The sequence below is a fragment of the Zootermopsis nevadensis genome, unplaced genomic scaffold (genome assembly GCF_977971745.1).
Source record: "Zootermopsis nevadensis isolate Lab colony 2312 unplaced genomic scaffold, Znev_1.0 Znev_ptg000021l, whole genome shotgun sequence".
Lineage (NCBI taxonomy): Eukaryota > Metazoa > Arthropoda > Insecta > Blattodea > Termopsidae > Zootermopsis > Zootermopsis nevadensis.
The window spans coordinates 9,204,914-9,221,515 of record NW_028259153.1 but is presented as its reverse complement, the minus strand read 5'-3'; the positions used below and the strand labels follow the sequence as shown (position 1 = coordinate 9,221,515).

At 36.1% G+C, this 16,602-nt stretch overlaps 1 protein-coding gene across 2 annotated transcripts in view; it reads left to right on the top strand.

The window, feature by feature from the left end:
- Positions 1 to 15,404, top strand: part of Megf8 (multiple EGF like domains 8) — a 54,195-nt gene extending 38,791 nt beyond the window's left edge. For both annotated transcript variants that reach the window (XM_022073391.2, XM_087352978.1), the window contains exons 36-43: positions 1,201 to 1,331; positions 1,819 to 2,029; positions 4,199 to 4,385; positions 5,486 to 5,617; positions 6,530 to 6,720; positions 9,596 to 9,831; positions 10,052 to 10,239; positions 10,324 to 15,404. In XM_022073391.2, the coding sequence (XP_021929083.2) occupies positions 1,201 to 1,331; positions 1,819 to 2,029; positions 4,199 to 4,385; positions 5,486 to 5,617; positions 6,530 to 6,720; positions 9,596 to 9,831; positions 10,052 to 10,239; positions 10,324 to 11,214 (2,167 nt within the window). In that variant the 3' untranslated portion in view covers positions 11,215 to 15,404. The remainder of the gene's footprint in view (positions 1 to 1,200; positions 1,332 to 1,818; positions 2,030 to 4,198; positions 4,386 to 5,485; positions 5,618 to 6,529; positions 6,721 to 9,595; positions 9,832 to 10,051; positions 10,240 to 10,323) is intronic.
- The last annotated feature ends 1,198 nt before the right edge of the window (positions 15,405 to 16,602 follow it).

The following is a 16,602-nucleotide window of genomic DNA, read 5'->3' as shown; positions in this document are numbered from 1 at the left end:
AGATATGAAGTAAGAAATGAATGTTTATAAAGGGAGACTATGTATATAATGAATAAGTACCATTACTGTAAACTTTTTTTTATTTTCATCTCTAAAGCTAAGGTCTGGCTTGTAATTGTAAATTTTTAACAGTGAGATAATCAGCCTGTATCATGGTTGATTAGGAATTGATATATCCAGCATATTGAAACGATACATGTATTTCAATGCTAGCAAATATAAAAACAGTTGCTTCTCAGAAGAATGGATGGAAGGAACTGCATGAAATAACAAGAGGTAAAACAACTTTGGAAGGGCTTGTCATTTTGGTAGTGGATTAAGTTGTAGCCCTTGAACAGGAATGAAGGAAGGGAAGGGTAAGGATGAAAACTTTTAAACAATTTGGCTGCATGAAATGAACTGTGTGAGAAATACAGTTTCTCTTTCTTTTAGCCTTTCTTGGTGTCTTGTTTTAACAGTATTGCAGCTACCATGCATAAAATCTGCACATGCCAACTACAATCTCACTTCTGCAAGTAGGGGTGAGCATATGTTGCATTCCAAAAAAATATCCTTGGCCAAACGAACATGAAAGGATGTTTTTTTTTATTCTTTCACTCTACCTCCATCTCTCTCTTATTTCAGCATTCATCATTTTGAGATATGTGATTACCATATTTCAAAGTTGCATTATTATACGACTAGCAGGCAGTATGTCACAGTACATGTAGTGCAATTGGTCCTCATGAAATAACCACAACCATTGTTTTTTCAATTTAGAAACTTTAATCTGGTACTTGAGGGAAAATTAATTGAAAAGCTTTAATGCAGCTTATAAATTAGATTTTACTTTCTTCTTAAAAGTCAGATGGACTTTTATTTGCACGCAGCTTACATTTACATAAATGTACAAGTTAGTGCAGTGAAGGCTGACTTTCAATACACTGGTGATGGCCTACAAGATGAAGTGTGTATGCTAAACAAGAAATAAATTATTGAGTAAGTGTTGATTATAATAAATTGTAATAACTTAAGTTTCCCAGATCTGTTTCTATCTCGTTCTCTCTGTAGAATTACCAGAACACCTGTAGCACCCCCATTACCATTACATGAAAACTGGATTGTTAAATACTTAGAAAGATTACATATTTTGTCCATAGTGATGGTAAAGTCTTCTATGTTCTGTGGAACACTTTATTACTTTCTGTGTTTGTGTGCCAGTTGGTGTTCCCTTGATGTGGAAAACAATACAGGACAAGGAGTGTGCACAGAGGGATCCCTTGACAGCCCTTCTAATGGCCCAGCACACTCAACATGTGATGCTCTCTACTTCCAGGAGATGGCTGCAACAGGTTTGCCAAACTGTCTGTTTTCTCTCATTACCTGGTTAAGAAACTTACAGTCTTGAAAAATCTGCGTCTTTGAGGAATGAGTGACAGATTCACTCTTGCATGTCTTGTCTGCATTTTCTTATGCATGTAGTGAGGGCCAACATTTCAGTTTCACCGTCTTTATGCATTCATTGCACAAACGTTTGTTTAAAACTTTTTTCCATGTGGTCAGTATTTTGTAAAATAAAATAATTTATGTCTCTATGCACTGTTGTATGTGTAGTTTTCTGTTGACATTAAGTTAACAACCAGACCTGTGAGAAGGAAAATTGCAAAGAATACAGTTTTAAATTATGTATATGCCAAATCAGAACATGTTTTTCATCCTTATCTGTTCTCTGTTGATTAACTTGTGCTGGATAGTATATTGATGTAGCTTTATTTTTAAAGTTGGTGAAATAATGGTAACTTCAGTAAAGTGGAAGCTCATGCTACCTTATTTCTTCAGGTAATACATCTGTAAATAACTCAAGTTGGAATGCTGCAAGCCGTAGGGATTCAAATGTAGCTTTTCCCACATTTTCATGGCATTATGTGCAATGCCCACCAGAAAATGAGTGTGTCAACAATCATCATACCTGTGATAACAAATCTGAGCAGTGTGTGGATCTTCTAAATGGATTTAAGTGTGTCTGTGGCCAGGGCTATAAATCTGAGAAGTAAGTAAAATATTCATCTTTGTTTTTCCATATATAAGAAAATTATCTTAAAAATAGATTGGATCAATATCTACGAACAAATTGGTGTATAATAGCAGACTCAGAATAATTAGATTTTCCCCATTAAATAGTTAATTATTCTTTTCTTGAGCAAATGATAGAGTAGAGTTCCAATTATCTGACCTTCGGTTATCTGACATTCTGTTTTATCCAGTGTGCCATGTCCAAATGCATTATTTTAGCAACAGGCTAGTCAGTATGTATTGGAATGAATCACGTATTCTACCATGTACCTTATACATTTTATGTACTCGGTTGCTACAGACATCCTGTTCAGGCACTGGTGTGATCTTGCTGCAAAGAAAAGTAAGGGGTTCAGAAGCAAATACCCATTGCTAATTTCTTAAAGAAATGATGTTTGTTTGTTTGTCTGTCATCAGTCTTTTGACTAGTTTGATGCGGTCCTCCATTTTCGCCTATCTTGCGCAAATCTCTTAATTTCCATATAATTTTTGCAGCCCACATCCTCAAAAATCTGTGTCACATATTCCAATCTTTGTCTCCCCCTACAATTCTTCCCTTCAACTGTTCCTTCCATTACCAAATTAACCAATCCTGGGTGCCTCAGAATGTGTCCCACCATCCTATCTCTTCTTCTCGTAAGATTTTTCCGTAGACTTCTTCCTTCGCCTATCCTGTCTAAGGCCAGCCAAGACCAGAAATAATACGTTATGTTTAATACTTGTTTTTCATTTGATGCCATATCATATTTTCTTAGTAATTTAGTAATATCATAAAGTGAGTTGATGTTTACCCTCATATTTTTCGTTAGTCTTTTGTATTATTTGACATTTTCAATTAATGTATTCTGTGTGGTCTCATTTAGGTTAGATAATCAGGACTTTGCTGTATTGCATAACTGAAATATGTTATATCAGCCTTTCTTTTTGTTTACGTCAATGTTTTACTTCCGCAGGAGTGTAGACATTGTATTTCTTTAATTGTTCACTTAAAATTATTTATATATTGTATGGTAACTATATTTCCATCAAAAATGTATGTGTGCCACACATGTTGACTAATGCTTGAAGTTAACCTGAAATTCTTTTCTCCTCTGGAACTACCCCCTAGTCCCACTCATGACCAATCATGCTTAATAAATTGCCTTTATTTTTTACTTTTTATTCAGTTTTACTCTTACTGTTTGTTGATCTTGCGCTTCCAAGTTAATGTTCATCATTCTCTGCAAGCAGTTGATATCTGGCAATGAATTGAATTTCCATTCCCTTACTACCACTATCCCAAGTTAATGGAGAATTTAAGTTATTCAGCATTTATCTCTTCACATGGTGTGGACTGTCAAGATAGGCAGTGTGTTATGTAGCAAGTTGTGATTTAGAAGTTAATATAACAAATGTAAGATTCATCACCCTGATGACAGAGGCAGTGTGGCCTCTGAAACGTTGGTGGACATCTACCAAACTACGTGGCGCAACAACCCAGAAGACAGCAATTTTGTAACATAACAAACCTGTACGGTTTTTTATAAAAACTTTTAAAAGTTCTACATCCATTAAGAAATATGATGTGCTGGACATACATTGCATGTTGGCCTTCTAGGTTGAAATCCTGCATGGGCTTGTAGGTAGATGCCATTGTTTTTTAGGTACATAACTTCTCCATCTTCATGAGGTATTTACCTCCCAGTTTCACACAATGTTACAACTCAGAAGACAACAGCAGAAGTTAAGTTTCTAAGAGCACTGGGTGGCTTTAGGATAGCTGATAAGATGAATGATGATATTATAACTCTGCTAAAAGTTAAAAATGTAAATGAAATGGTTTAAGAACAGAGAAAATGGTATGCATATATAAAATGGATTTGGAATAACAGAAATATGAAATTTGTAAATGAATATAACCTTGTGAGAAGAGAATTGTGGCAACCAAGAAAAGATATAGAGAATAATTGGAGATGTAACAGGATTTTTACTCTCATGTATGAAGGAGAAGAAGTTATTACTTTATACCTTAATGTTCATAATATAATCTGCCTTTAAAAATGTGTGAACACATGGGAAACCTGTTGTTCCTATTGTTTGAAAAAAAATCAGTCATTATGGTAGATTAAATATGTTGTAAATATGTTAATATTCTGCCTATTTATAGGTCTGCGTGTGTGCCGGTGTGTACACAGGGGTGTGTGCGTGGTGTTTGTGTGGAGCCTGATGTTTGCCGCTGTGACTTTAGTTATGTGGGAGCAAACTGTAGCATTCAGTGCCAATGTAACAACCATGCTGACTGTGCTGGTCCAGACAAACTGGATCAGTGTTTGGAGTGTCATAACTACACAATGGTTAGATTCCTTTCATTGATGCTATTTATGCGGGTTTCATTTTACTAATGAGATTTTGGTATACTGCTGTGAAGTTATGCAAATTGCTTTGCTGTTTGTTAAACATACTGTGTTATAATACATGTGTTAGTCACCGTTTACTTGATTTTTAGCATTTTGACACCTTGGATATTATATTTGTGTGTATGAAAATATGTTGTATTAACCTTCTAACATTTAAAGCCTAGTGGTAACTACATGTACCACCTGCTTTAATAGTCAATAACACTGAATTTTGCTCACAAGTATATTTATGTATTTCATATAATTCTATGAAGAAACAGCATTTATTTCCCTATTTGACGTTAACCAAATGTTCTTTGTCATCGAGAAGTGTTGTTTTCTTTGCCAGAGGAATTGAATCTTTAAATATTTAGATGAGCTTTAGCTTCAAGGGTGTTAAAACTGATAATTTATATTCAAGACGTTGAGCTATTAGAGTGATGGCTGATTCATAACACACGTGTTAACTTTGCAGTTGCATTCTCTAGAAAACTCACCTTGTTTTTCATGCAGATGTATTTTGTCCGTCACACTTGCCATTGCAGTTAGGTTAAGGAAATAGATTAATACCATAGTGAAGGTTGTCTTACATCTGCTTTCTATTCAAACTTTGACTTTTTGCATATTTAAATGCTTCTCTAATTTTACAACCCCATTAATAAAGTTTCTCTCCCCATTACTGCATAAAATTATGTGGTTAATTTTGAAATATAATGTTTGATTAAGATATTGAATTACACACTTATAAATCTTGTGGGAAATAAGAATAAGAATTTCAGTTTTTGAACCAAAGTAGTTCCATAACATAATTTTCATTTCCTTACTGTTATATTCTAATATATAATGGCCTGAGTAATTCATAATAAAAGAAGTTGTTCTGGTGAATTCATAGTTCTACAGCTGGTTGTTTTTATATATGAATTGTCAGTAGAAAGCAGGGTAATATTGGGGTGTTCAATAAATGTTTTCAGTTTCTAATGTTATTAACATGCACACAGGAGCAGCATTGAATTTTTAACTTTGATAAGGATTTGAAATTTTTTTTTTTGTGATTTCAGGGTCCTCAGTGTGAAAAATGCCTACCACTGTATGTGGGAGATCCCACTAACAATGGTCAATGTGTATCCTGCCTTGACTACTGTAATGGTCATACACCTATCTGTATCAATAGCACTGCTTCATCTCTGCCGGTAAGCAAGTGACATTGCCTGAACTGCTTGCCTTATGAATTTTTTTCTGAGTAGGGTGCCAAAAAATCATATAATCAGAATTCAGTTTTGTGATTTTTTAATGTAAGTGAAGTAATGTGAATATTATTTTTATAAACAACTTCATTATTGAAGATGTCTGCCTTCTGGGGTGTTTGCATTATGTAGTCTGGTAGACATTAACAGTGTTTCAGAGGAGCTTACTGCTTCCATCATCAAGATGGAGGCAATAAGATCCTCTGTAACATTGGTCAATATCTGCAGACTAGACATGTGCGAAAACTGCCTGTCTCCATTTGAGATGAGACAAGGACAATGATTTGGAAAAATTTTGAGAATCTAGATGAGAATGAGAATTTTCTGTATTAGACCACTTTTTCCACTGTAATCACAGTTTATAACACTAGCCTCTTTTTTGTACACAAAATTTAGTCTTAAAATCACTTGCATGTTATATTAGACACAGGTGTAAAAATAATTTAAAGGGATCATTACCCTGGTGATGGAGGTAGCAAGGACCTCTGAAACACTGGTAAATTTCTGTCATACTGTGTGGACTACAACCCAGAAGACTGTCATCTTCGGGCTCACCACTGTGGAAACCTCAAATTCTACTTTGTATTCAACTTGATTAAGTTATTGTCCAATGGAAATGCTCTTGTAAAGTGGTAATGAACCTTTGGTTTCTGTGAAAGCAGGAATTTCTTGAACTATCGACTTTTGCGACATAGTTCTTGCATGGTAGAATTTTTTTAGGTAAAGACAGATCTTGGAATTTGTTGCTTGACTGAGTGTAACATATTTTCAGTTCTCTATGAAACAAAAATGTTCAGATTACACATCAAATGAATGTACTGCACAAAATTCCAGTATTTTTTAGTGTATGTTTTGCAGTTCCTGTTAGAAGGAACAGATGACACATTGGCAGTTCTTTCAATTGACGAACTTGAGAAACTGATTCAAGAGGGACCAACAAGGGATGCTCATTGTATTGCCTGTGGCAGCTTCACTGCTGGTGATAAATGTGAAGAATGCATTGCGGGCAACTTCCGTGGCTCTGAGGACCATCGTGCTCCATGCCGTCCGTATGTCTAAGTATTTTTTTATGTTCTGCATGATTACATTGCTAAAAGTGATCCATTATGAGGCATTTTATATTCACTGTCCACAACGTATATCTTTATACAATGAAATTCAGGAAACTTTGTTATATTTTATGTACTGAGGTAGCATTCTTTATAAATATATTGTTATATTATATCCTGTCACAGTGTAGTTGTTAGCATTCCTGCCTCATATTTGATACAGCCCTGTTTTGAATATCTGCCTGAAGATTAGCTGTTCTGATAGATCTTTTTCTTGTTTGTGGTTTTCTTTTGTCCTAGGTAAATGATGGGATAGTAGTCTGCAAGAGTTAAGTAAATGCCTGTTACATTCTGTTTCTGAAACCTAATTAATATTTCAAATTATACTCATCTGTATGTTATGTACTTTATGACTTATTCCACATCCTATAGTCAGTCTGACTAACTTTTGGATACACAGAATGAACATTGTATGTGTGCAGCCTAGAAAGTCACACACTCTATTATTAGCAGACTGAAAAACATTTTGCTTGTTCTGATTTGATGTAAACTTTATGGATAATATTTTATTACACTAGAACAATTATAAAATAATAACAATCATTGTCAGTACTATAAACAGTGGAGCAATGGAAAGGAACAAACACAAGTGAGGAATATCTTTGTACAAAGACCAGTGTTCTGCATTCAGGAGTAGGGGGAACGACCTTGTTTGCCAACTGGGTTGCCTGTGTCACGGTGATTGAAAAGTCATGAATCCCATTTTTAGATTTTATTGATGGCTGCAATTCAATACAGTTCAGTTGGATTAATGAACACACAATATTGCAGTGGCTATACAAGATCCAACACAGGTGATATCATATCGTAACCTGTTCACACCACTCCGTCAGTTGTCTTTCAGCAGTTGAAATGCAAGGATATCCCCCCCCACACACACACACACACACAAGTGCAGCAAGTACTCATTGTTGAACACTGCCTGACCTGTATTTCTTACTTAACTTGCTGGAATGAGTTTAGGGATACATTTCCCGACTCTCCTGCACCAAACAAATCAACAGTGTCCTGTCTGATGAATTGCTCCTGTGACACAGGAACTCTTCACCAGCTTGCATGAAACATAAGGGAAAGAGTGAATGCATGTATAGCCGAATGTGGTGGTCATTTCAAGGACTTAATATAACATTATTTTGTTTTCTGATTTAAGTGTAATTTATTTTTTGACAAAGAATATGTGTCAGGAATGGGTTGTGTGACTTTACAGTCACCTTGTCTTTACCTAACTCTTGTGAACAGTACTGTTCGCGACTGTAATCTTGAGACTTGCGGGGTGAGGAAGTGGGGTGAAGGAGGAAAGACAGTGTCTGCTATGCCCAGCCTTTAAGGCAATGCCCTAGGTAAGCGATAAGAAGCGAGCTGTGCGAGCTGGATAAGCAGCATGGGGTGTCATATGACATAAGGGAATCGCTTGTTGTGTCCTGCGTGAGAGAAACACACGGCCTTCCTGCGCATGCAACTTCAGTGTACTGCACGGTCAGAGCTTATCTGCGCATGCGCCTAACTGGCCAGCGCAGCGACCTGCGCGAAAATATCAAAATATTTGATCTCGGAATCCGGCCGCTTTACTCTCTTGACTGATTCGCTGTAACCTAGGACAGCGCCATACAAACAGCCAGTTTGATATTTCCGCTTCACCCACGCAAATCGCACCGCTCGCACTTAATCGCTCACGTAGGACACCGGGTAACACTTCGGACTTTCCGCATTCCTTGCAAGTCTCAAGATTACAGTCACGAACAGTACCTTGACATAGATACTGACCTTTCCTTCTTAATGTTGATCCTGTGTGTGGGCATTTGCATTATGTATAAATTGGCCATTATCAGCCCTGATGATGAAAGCAGTGTGTTCCTTTGAAACACCAGCAATACAGCTTACCTTCACTGAAAAGTAGTATCATCATTAAAAATGAAACCATGAAAGCTTAAAATTAGTTATGGTCTTTCTTTCCAATTTTATCATGGATAGTCCCTCTCTTTATAACATGAGTCTCTTTGCTTTCTCTGTAATGGAAACATTACTAATATAGAAGTGAGATTTGGATTACAAGTGTAACACCTTTGAAAGTTAACACCAGAACAAGAACTGGAATGTATGTCTGAGAAACTTTTCTACACCAAGGATCATCTCATAACAGAATGTTCAAGGTTCTGTGAAGATATAATGTATTTAGATGGTTATAATTTGCAATGTACAGCTACCATGCAATGAGCTTCACAGATTGCATTTGGTAGATAACTAACTGTTTTGAATAATGACCAGCTGTTCTGACTGTGGGTTGTCACTGTCTCATCAGTCAGTAGTACTTTAACATAACATTAACAATAATTACTTTCTTCCATTTCCGTCTCAACTTATAATGAAGTAGGATTTTGCAGTTGTAAGTTTGGCTGTGTCATATCTCAGACAGCCAGATACTGATTTCTCACAGTAGAGACCCAGGTTCAGTTACAGGTGACTTAAAATGAGATTCATCGTAGGTGAAGTGGCACTGGAGTGGGTTTTTGTCTGAATTCTTCTGTTTACCCCTACTAATTGCTCCATACTCATCTGTCACTGCCTCATGTGGTATGCGGCCAAACAGTGCATCATACTCTTAATCCTAAGATGTCTATGACCCTGGACATGGCTGTCTTGGAGTAAGGGTATTTTATTTCCTTTTACAGGTAGTTTTAGCTTCTTTTTTTACTCCCTCAAGTCATTTCTGCACCTGTGGGTTGACTTTTGCACAAGAGTCTCTTAAATTTTTTGTCGCTAAGTTGCATGTTTGTTATGTGTGGCATACATATATATTTCTGATGGTGTGTGACAGGTGTGAATGCCATGGACATGGGGATCAATGTGACCCAGTGACAGGAGAAAAGTGTAACTGCCAGAATAATACAGAGAGTGATGCCACTTGTAACAATAACAAGAATGCAAACCAATGCTGGAAGTCTCAGTGTTCTAAGTGCCGTGACTTTTACATGGGCAATCCCACTGATGGTCATCAGTGCTATCGCCAGATGTCGTTTGACAGCAAGTTCTGCTTTGATGCCAAAGAACTGGGTAAAATGATGAACATGCATATTAGAATCATAACTTATACTGTATACAACAGAATCTTGCTATACTTTCTAGCAAAGAATATTCCAATAGGACATCAGTATATATGTTTTTTGATACATGAATTTGAAGATGTGGTAGTAGAGTTTAAAATTATGAGACCCATTGATAACTTTTTGATATGTTATGATTGCAAAATTAACTTCCTGTTATTTTCCAACAGAGGAATGTAAAATGAAACCAAAGCCTTTGCATCCTGGACAAACTGTGTTCTTCGTTGTGCAGCCTCGGTTCATGAATGTGGATATCCGTGTTATTGTGGATGTGACTCAGGGAGCCCTGGACTTGTACATGAGTCCGTCTGATGATACCTTTGTTGTTAATGTAAACTCTAGTACTGGAGCTCATACGGTTAGTATTCCGAGTTTAATTTCACTCTTATTTTGTTTCATTTTGTACGTTCCAGAGTTTGTTGCACCAAGTGTTTTATTACAGGTGGAGATAGACCCCAAATTCCATTGGCGAGAAGAAGAGTATAAAGACATGTCAGGTGGCTCACACAGAAGGCTCAGTGTTGTAGAAGTCAGTGCTGGGAGTGATGATTTTGCTGCCAATGGTTCCACAACCCGAACCACCAGTGCTGATTATATGAAGCCAAATGTATATATGGTGAAGGATCGAGAAGCCCATGGTCTCACAACGTTTGTGACCATCACCCAAAAAAATACTTTCTTGATAGTGCGAAACCTGAAGAACCGTCTTGTGTTGACTCTCCCACAAGATCGCCATGACTTGGGCTCCACAAAATTCTACCTTGCTCTAACAGCAGTGTTACCAACCCCACAAAATGGAGATACTTCATCTCGTCCTAGTTATGGGATAATATTTTTCCGACAGGATCAACTTCACATTGACCTTTTTGTATTCTTCTCTGTCTTCTTCTCTTGCTTTTTCTTGTTTCTGGCTGCATGTGTTGTGGCATGGAAAGCCAAACAGGCAGCAGATGTGCGTCATGCAAGGCATCTCCATGTCGTGGAGATGCTTCACATGGCCAAACGTCCATTTGCCACAGTGACACTATTGCTGGATTTTTCTCGTGATTCTGATGATCCGTCTGGCTCCCTATCTTCCACTGCCAGCACATCTCAGTCTCCACACAGGAAGAAGCAGCGTAAACAGCAGTCTGTAGGTGACATCCGACCTGTTGCTGTGGAACCCACAGATGATGGGGTTGCTGCAGTTGGTACGGTGTTTGTGCGTCTTCCTGGTGGCAGAGAAGCTCCAGTCCGTCTGGCACTTGCATCCTCTCTGATTCTCCTAGCTAGGGTTTATCCTTTGAATGGAAGGGCTTTCCTGAGGCGTAGGAGCAGCCATGCCCCATCATAGTATGTCTAAGAATTTGCTCTGCTTTTAAATATCTTCTTCTGTAAGCTGTAAATGGAGCATTCTCACAGCAGTGATAGTATTTGAGGACAGTGTCCTTGACTCTTGTCATTCTCGCACAATGTGGAACGTTTTTTTAATACGTGAATAGTTGATTAACATGGAAGGTGAGTTTTGCACCTTCATGCAAATATGTGATCCAAACATAACATTCAAGAAACGAATGTAGTTGGTGGGATATATTCTACCAAGCTTAAGTACTCTATTCTATTGGAATCCAATAATAATGTCACTGATATTTTTTTACCCTAGCTACTTTTAATATTGTGGGGAATCTTTTAGTTCTGTACATAAGTGTTTTCCTGTGATTGTGAATTTTGTCCAGGGACTGTATTGAGAACAGTCTGTTATATTATATGGAAGCTGCTCTTAATCCCATCACCTCGCATGTCTTGTTTTGCAACAGGAATACGCTTGTCATCTGCTTGGATGGTGAGTAATAGCATCCAGTATCCTGTACTGATATTTTATATTTTTATTTGTACTGAGGAGTATACAGATTTAAAGTGCACACATGGTTCATGGAGGAAGAAAAAAATTGTGTTTATTAATTGATCTGATTTTTTTAAGGCTTTGGTAGTGTAGCACTGCATAACTAATTTAAACCACTTGTACAATTAGGTTGGTGGGTGAGTGCTGATCAGATTACGGTCATAGCTCATGTTCTACCAAACTAGCTGTGCTGTAGCATCCCAGTCTTTTATAAGGTGCTAAAAAGCAGATAATTTATGTATATAAAATGTACCACATTATAAACTTGTTACAATATACTGTGCTTATCTGAATCTAAAACAAGAATTTGAAATTATCTGCTAAAATAAAATGTTTAAATGTGTGCATAGTAACAGTTAAAACTCTTCACAGCTTCAGAGTTTTTCATTCATTCTGCTTTATTTTGTATTCATTCTCACCCTCCTTCACAGATACTTCCAGTGCTGTAGAAATACAACTTAAAATCTACTAGCCACTTCATAGAATACTCACCTCATCCACCCTGATATGTGTTCTGTGTATAAGATGTAATACACCTAGAATAATACTTGCCACCAGCCTGTGCTAACTTGCTCATGGCAATTAGACCTTGGATTCTTGCACTAAAGTGGATCATTCTGTGGCAAATCTGTATTGTACTAAAACCTTTGACCTTAGCTGGATATTCTAGTGTGTGAATTTAAAACATTTATCAGTTTCATAGATGATAATGTAGGAAGATTTCTTGTCATAGGTTCAGATAAATGCAGTAACTGAGCAATGAAATGTACAAATTTAGGAGGTGACTGTTGTGTTGAGATTATGCTTGGGATTATTTGCATTCTTGTTTTCATGAAGGTTAGGTTTGTGTTTTGCAGGAATATTACGAAACACTGTGCAATAACAGTGGTCTCTCTTTCCAACAGTGTAGTTATTTTTAAAATAATTTCAGGATAGCATTCCCTGTTCTTGTAAAAGTTAAGCACTAATAATACCAAGAATATTATTTATCTGTTCCTCTTGTGCATGTAGGTTTCATGTTGCTGTACTATAAAGTGAATTATAACAGAAACACAAGTTACTGGTTTATCATCAGCGTAACAAAACAGACTTCTCATGTTACATGCACTATTCTTCAGAAACAGAAGGCATAGGGTAACTATTAGAACCATCCAGTATATTAGAAGAATGAAATTTATGATATTTTTAAGTGAATAAGACATAATGGTTGTGAAAATATGTGTATATAGTGTGTAATATTCTCTCAAAGAATTTATTTTATAGTAGATAATTTAAAATGAAGATGGAATGTATTGATCATCTTAATGTTGTTCCCCATTACAAGGCAATTTGTATATTTTACTGGTTAGTGGTGGTCAGTGTTACCTGTAGCTGACAGCTGTTCTGTCCATGTGATGTAAATTGTCATGACATAGCAGAGACTCTCCATCACTTTTAGTTCTTAAAACCTGCTAAGTGTTTGCTGTGATGGTTTCTGTTGTTATATGCAGATGTTGCCTTGTAATAGATGAACTTGTAAAATATATTGAAAAAGAGAAACAAAAAAGTTTACCTACAGTTTTTTAAGTTGAATCTCTGTAAAGTTATCATGTTAAAGCTTGAATAATTGTATCATATCAATGTTTTATACTTCAGGTACATGATTTGTTAATGAGGTGGTGCAAGTATGGTTTTAACTGAGCATAATAATATGGCACAAATTAATTTGTCCCATGTGAATCTGGCCCTGTTGCTGCAGTTTAATGCAATGATCAGGACAGTCCATTTGAATGATGTGTGTGAGTGTATGTGTGTGAATTTAGTTAATTGCTTTGAATATGAAATTTACATCGGCAGCAGATATTTGATATTATTATATATATATCTGAAGCTGCGAGCTTCATTTAGAAGAAAATGATTTGGAGATACGAGAGATGAAATGACGAGCTTCTACTCAATAATAACAATAATCGAGCATTTCTCCACACAGGTCTCAAGAGTCTTGGGTTTCAACAGTAACAGATGTAGTAATACATTTTAATGATTCTGAAACAAATTTGGCTTGTAACTGATATGATTATTAAACTTACATTGTATTTTAAAACCAGAATTCTTCATCAGACATGTTATGTTTTAACCTTTATTATATGAGAATAGGTCTTTAAATGCTCCCTATTACCAGGCTGGTGGCCAAAATTTGGCTTGGGAATTTAACTAGTAATGGCATTATTATGGAGAAAACGTCTTTCATATACGAAACTGTTTGTGCTAAAATACTGTAGTGAGTTCTTTAAAGAAAATACATTGCCAGTTCTGTTGTGCTATGTTTTAATCATTAAAGTATATATCTCCAAAACAAGCTGTAGATTTCTAAACTGATTTAAATACGGTATATATAAATCAAAATGTACAGTACTTATATTTTAGTAAATGTTTTTCTGCACACACTGACAGAAAGTTGGTTTCGAATTTTGCTTCTAGCCCCTTTCTACGCAAAAGTAAAATTTAAAAAAACCTGAAACTTCCCACTACAGCTACCTGTGATTTCTTGTTCTTAGGTTTTCACAGCTTTGGTTCATTGTGTATCTTTGGCTTATTGGACATATCTGCATCAAATGTTGAAAGTTTTCTGGCGTTTTGGCAAAAATTTCATTTTACATCCTTACACACACATTTGCCCTAAAGATGGTAACTGCATTGTTTGCCAAGATGTTTGATAATTTTAAACATTTTGTGCCGTTTATCTCCAAAATCAAAGCTTCTTGCTCTTCAAACACCGGGAATTCAGAATTTTCTGTACCCCTGAAACATTAATGGTTATTTTCAATAATTTTAAATACAAATTCCAGGCAGCTTCGTCTTTCACGCTTATTGGAAAGTGAGTAATCAGAATCTGAAATATGTGCTTTACAATTACAATTTGGAAAAATCTTTATTATTTCAAGAAGTAAGTGTTGTAGCAGCTGTTTTAGTTTAAGAATAATGAGTATTTCTTTAATTTGTTATCTTAATTAGAGTTAAACTGATTTTATATCTTATTGGAACTATGATATATTTTTTAAAATGTTAATATATGCCATAGTTGGAATTCTTGCTGTATGAGAATTAATGTTATGGGAAAAGTGGTAGAATGATATAAATTCATTCAAATAATAATTCCATTTCTTTGGTATAATGAACTTGTTCTTCATCTCATCTGTCTCCTGTTTTATTTAATTGTACTAAAAGAATGGGTGTGTTTAGATATTATGTACAGATGTGAATGTATGTTGGTGGAGGTGTGTTCCACAATTTTTTGTTGAAGGCTGTACAATCCTTTAAAAGCTTGTGGTGAAAGGCAAACAATACTCATCTTAACTACAACCTGACATTAATGTATGTGTCTGTGTATTGCAGTTCCATGTCACATTAGCGAGTGGAATTAAATGATTGCATAGCTACTTGCATCATACTCCATCATTTTCTTATATTTTAATCAAAATTATAAATACTGTATTTCATCACATTATCCTCAGCTATTCATTGTTTTGGGATGAAGTAACTCTGGTTTGTGATTTACGTAAGATCTTATGAAGATTGTCTTGGAAGATACTGGACACTTGATCTGTCACTAAGATATTTTCTTTAAAAGAATAAAAAACCAAAAAAGGGTAGACCTTAAAGAGTGTTAAGTGTTAACAGAACATAACCAAATGTTTTCCTTTTAAACTACTCATGTAGGTAATTCAGTTCTAAAGGGTTCTGATGATGGTGGAGTACACTTAAAATTATTTGCTGTCTGGACCTTTTCCCATCCTTGTTTACAAGAAGAAACCGTGTCGTTTTGGAAACTTGCTTTGGTTGTGTCTTCAGGTGAGAGATACCTACTCGGTTGGGACTGTCAGATAGAGCTAGTCTCCTCTTGCCTGAAGACGGAAACAGCCAGTTTCCGAAACATCATGGTTTCAATTTTACATAAAAAATGAGTATGCATTAATTATGTGATGAAATGTGGTAAACTTTACAAATTTATTTCTTACAAAGACATGTTTTTAACACATTTAGACCTGTGATCAGAAAGAAACTTCCATTATCTTTCTGTGTCCTGCATAAAAACCTAAAGATTAAAATATACAAAACTGTACCTTTATTTGTTTTATATCACTAAGGAAAAAAGTTAAATTGGGTGTTTTTGATAAACAAGTGCTGAGGAGAACATTTGGATTCAAAGACGGTAAAGTAACAAAAAGAAGGAATTATATAATGACTAGGGTTTGGATGTTCATGACATGTCATATTTTTGTTGGGGCTTCTATTTTCATTCTAAACTGAAATTGAACACAAATTGGTTTATTCTTATCACAATTAGACTGTATTTATTTTGCATATAAATGCATATTTAGGTCATTTTGATGTTTTCGGTCATATTTGTAGTTTAATGCATATTTTGGTTACATTTTGAGGATAAAATTCTTTCTTGTAACTACATTTCTCAGGCATTTACAGCGAATCCTTAGGTTAGTTAAGATGCCTTCGCATCGCTACTAACGCGCCTTGGTACGTTAGTAACAGGCAAATACACGAGGATTTGGGGATCCCATTCTTTGCCGACCACATCAGAACACTGACTGAGAGATTTGACTCGAAGTTAGCTGGTGTGGGGAACCCCTTCGTCCGGCAACTCTGGAGGCACCCCAGAGATCCAACCAACCAAATTCTTTGAACAACTTGCCTGACGGGATAACCGTACATCAGCAGCAACAGATCCCAGTTTGAATGGTCGAGGCTCCCGCCACGACGGAACCCTGTTAGCGCTAGCAAAATTTCCGTTTTTAGTTTAAGATCGTGTACCATTTCCAGCAATGCGCCTCGTGCGCAGGA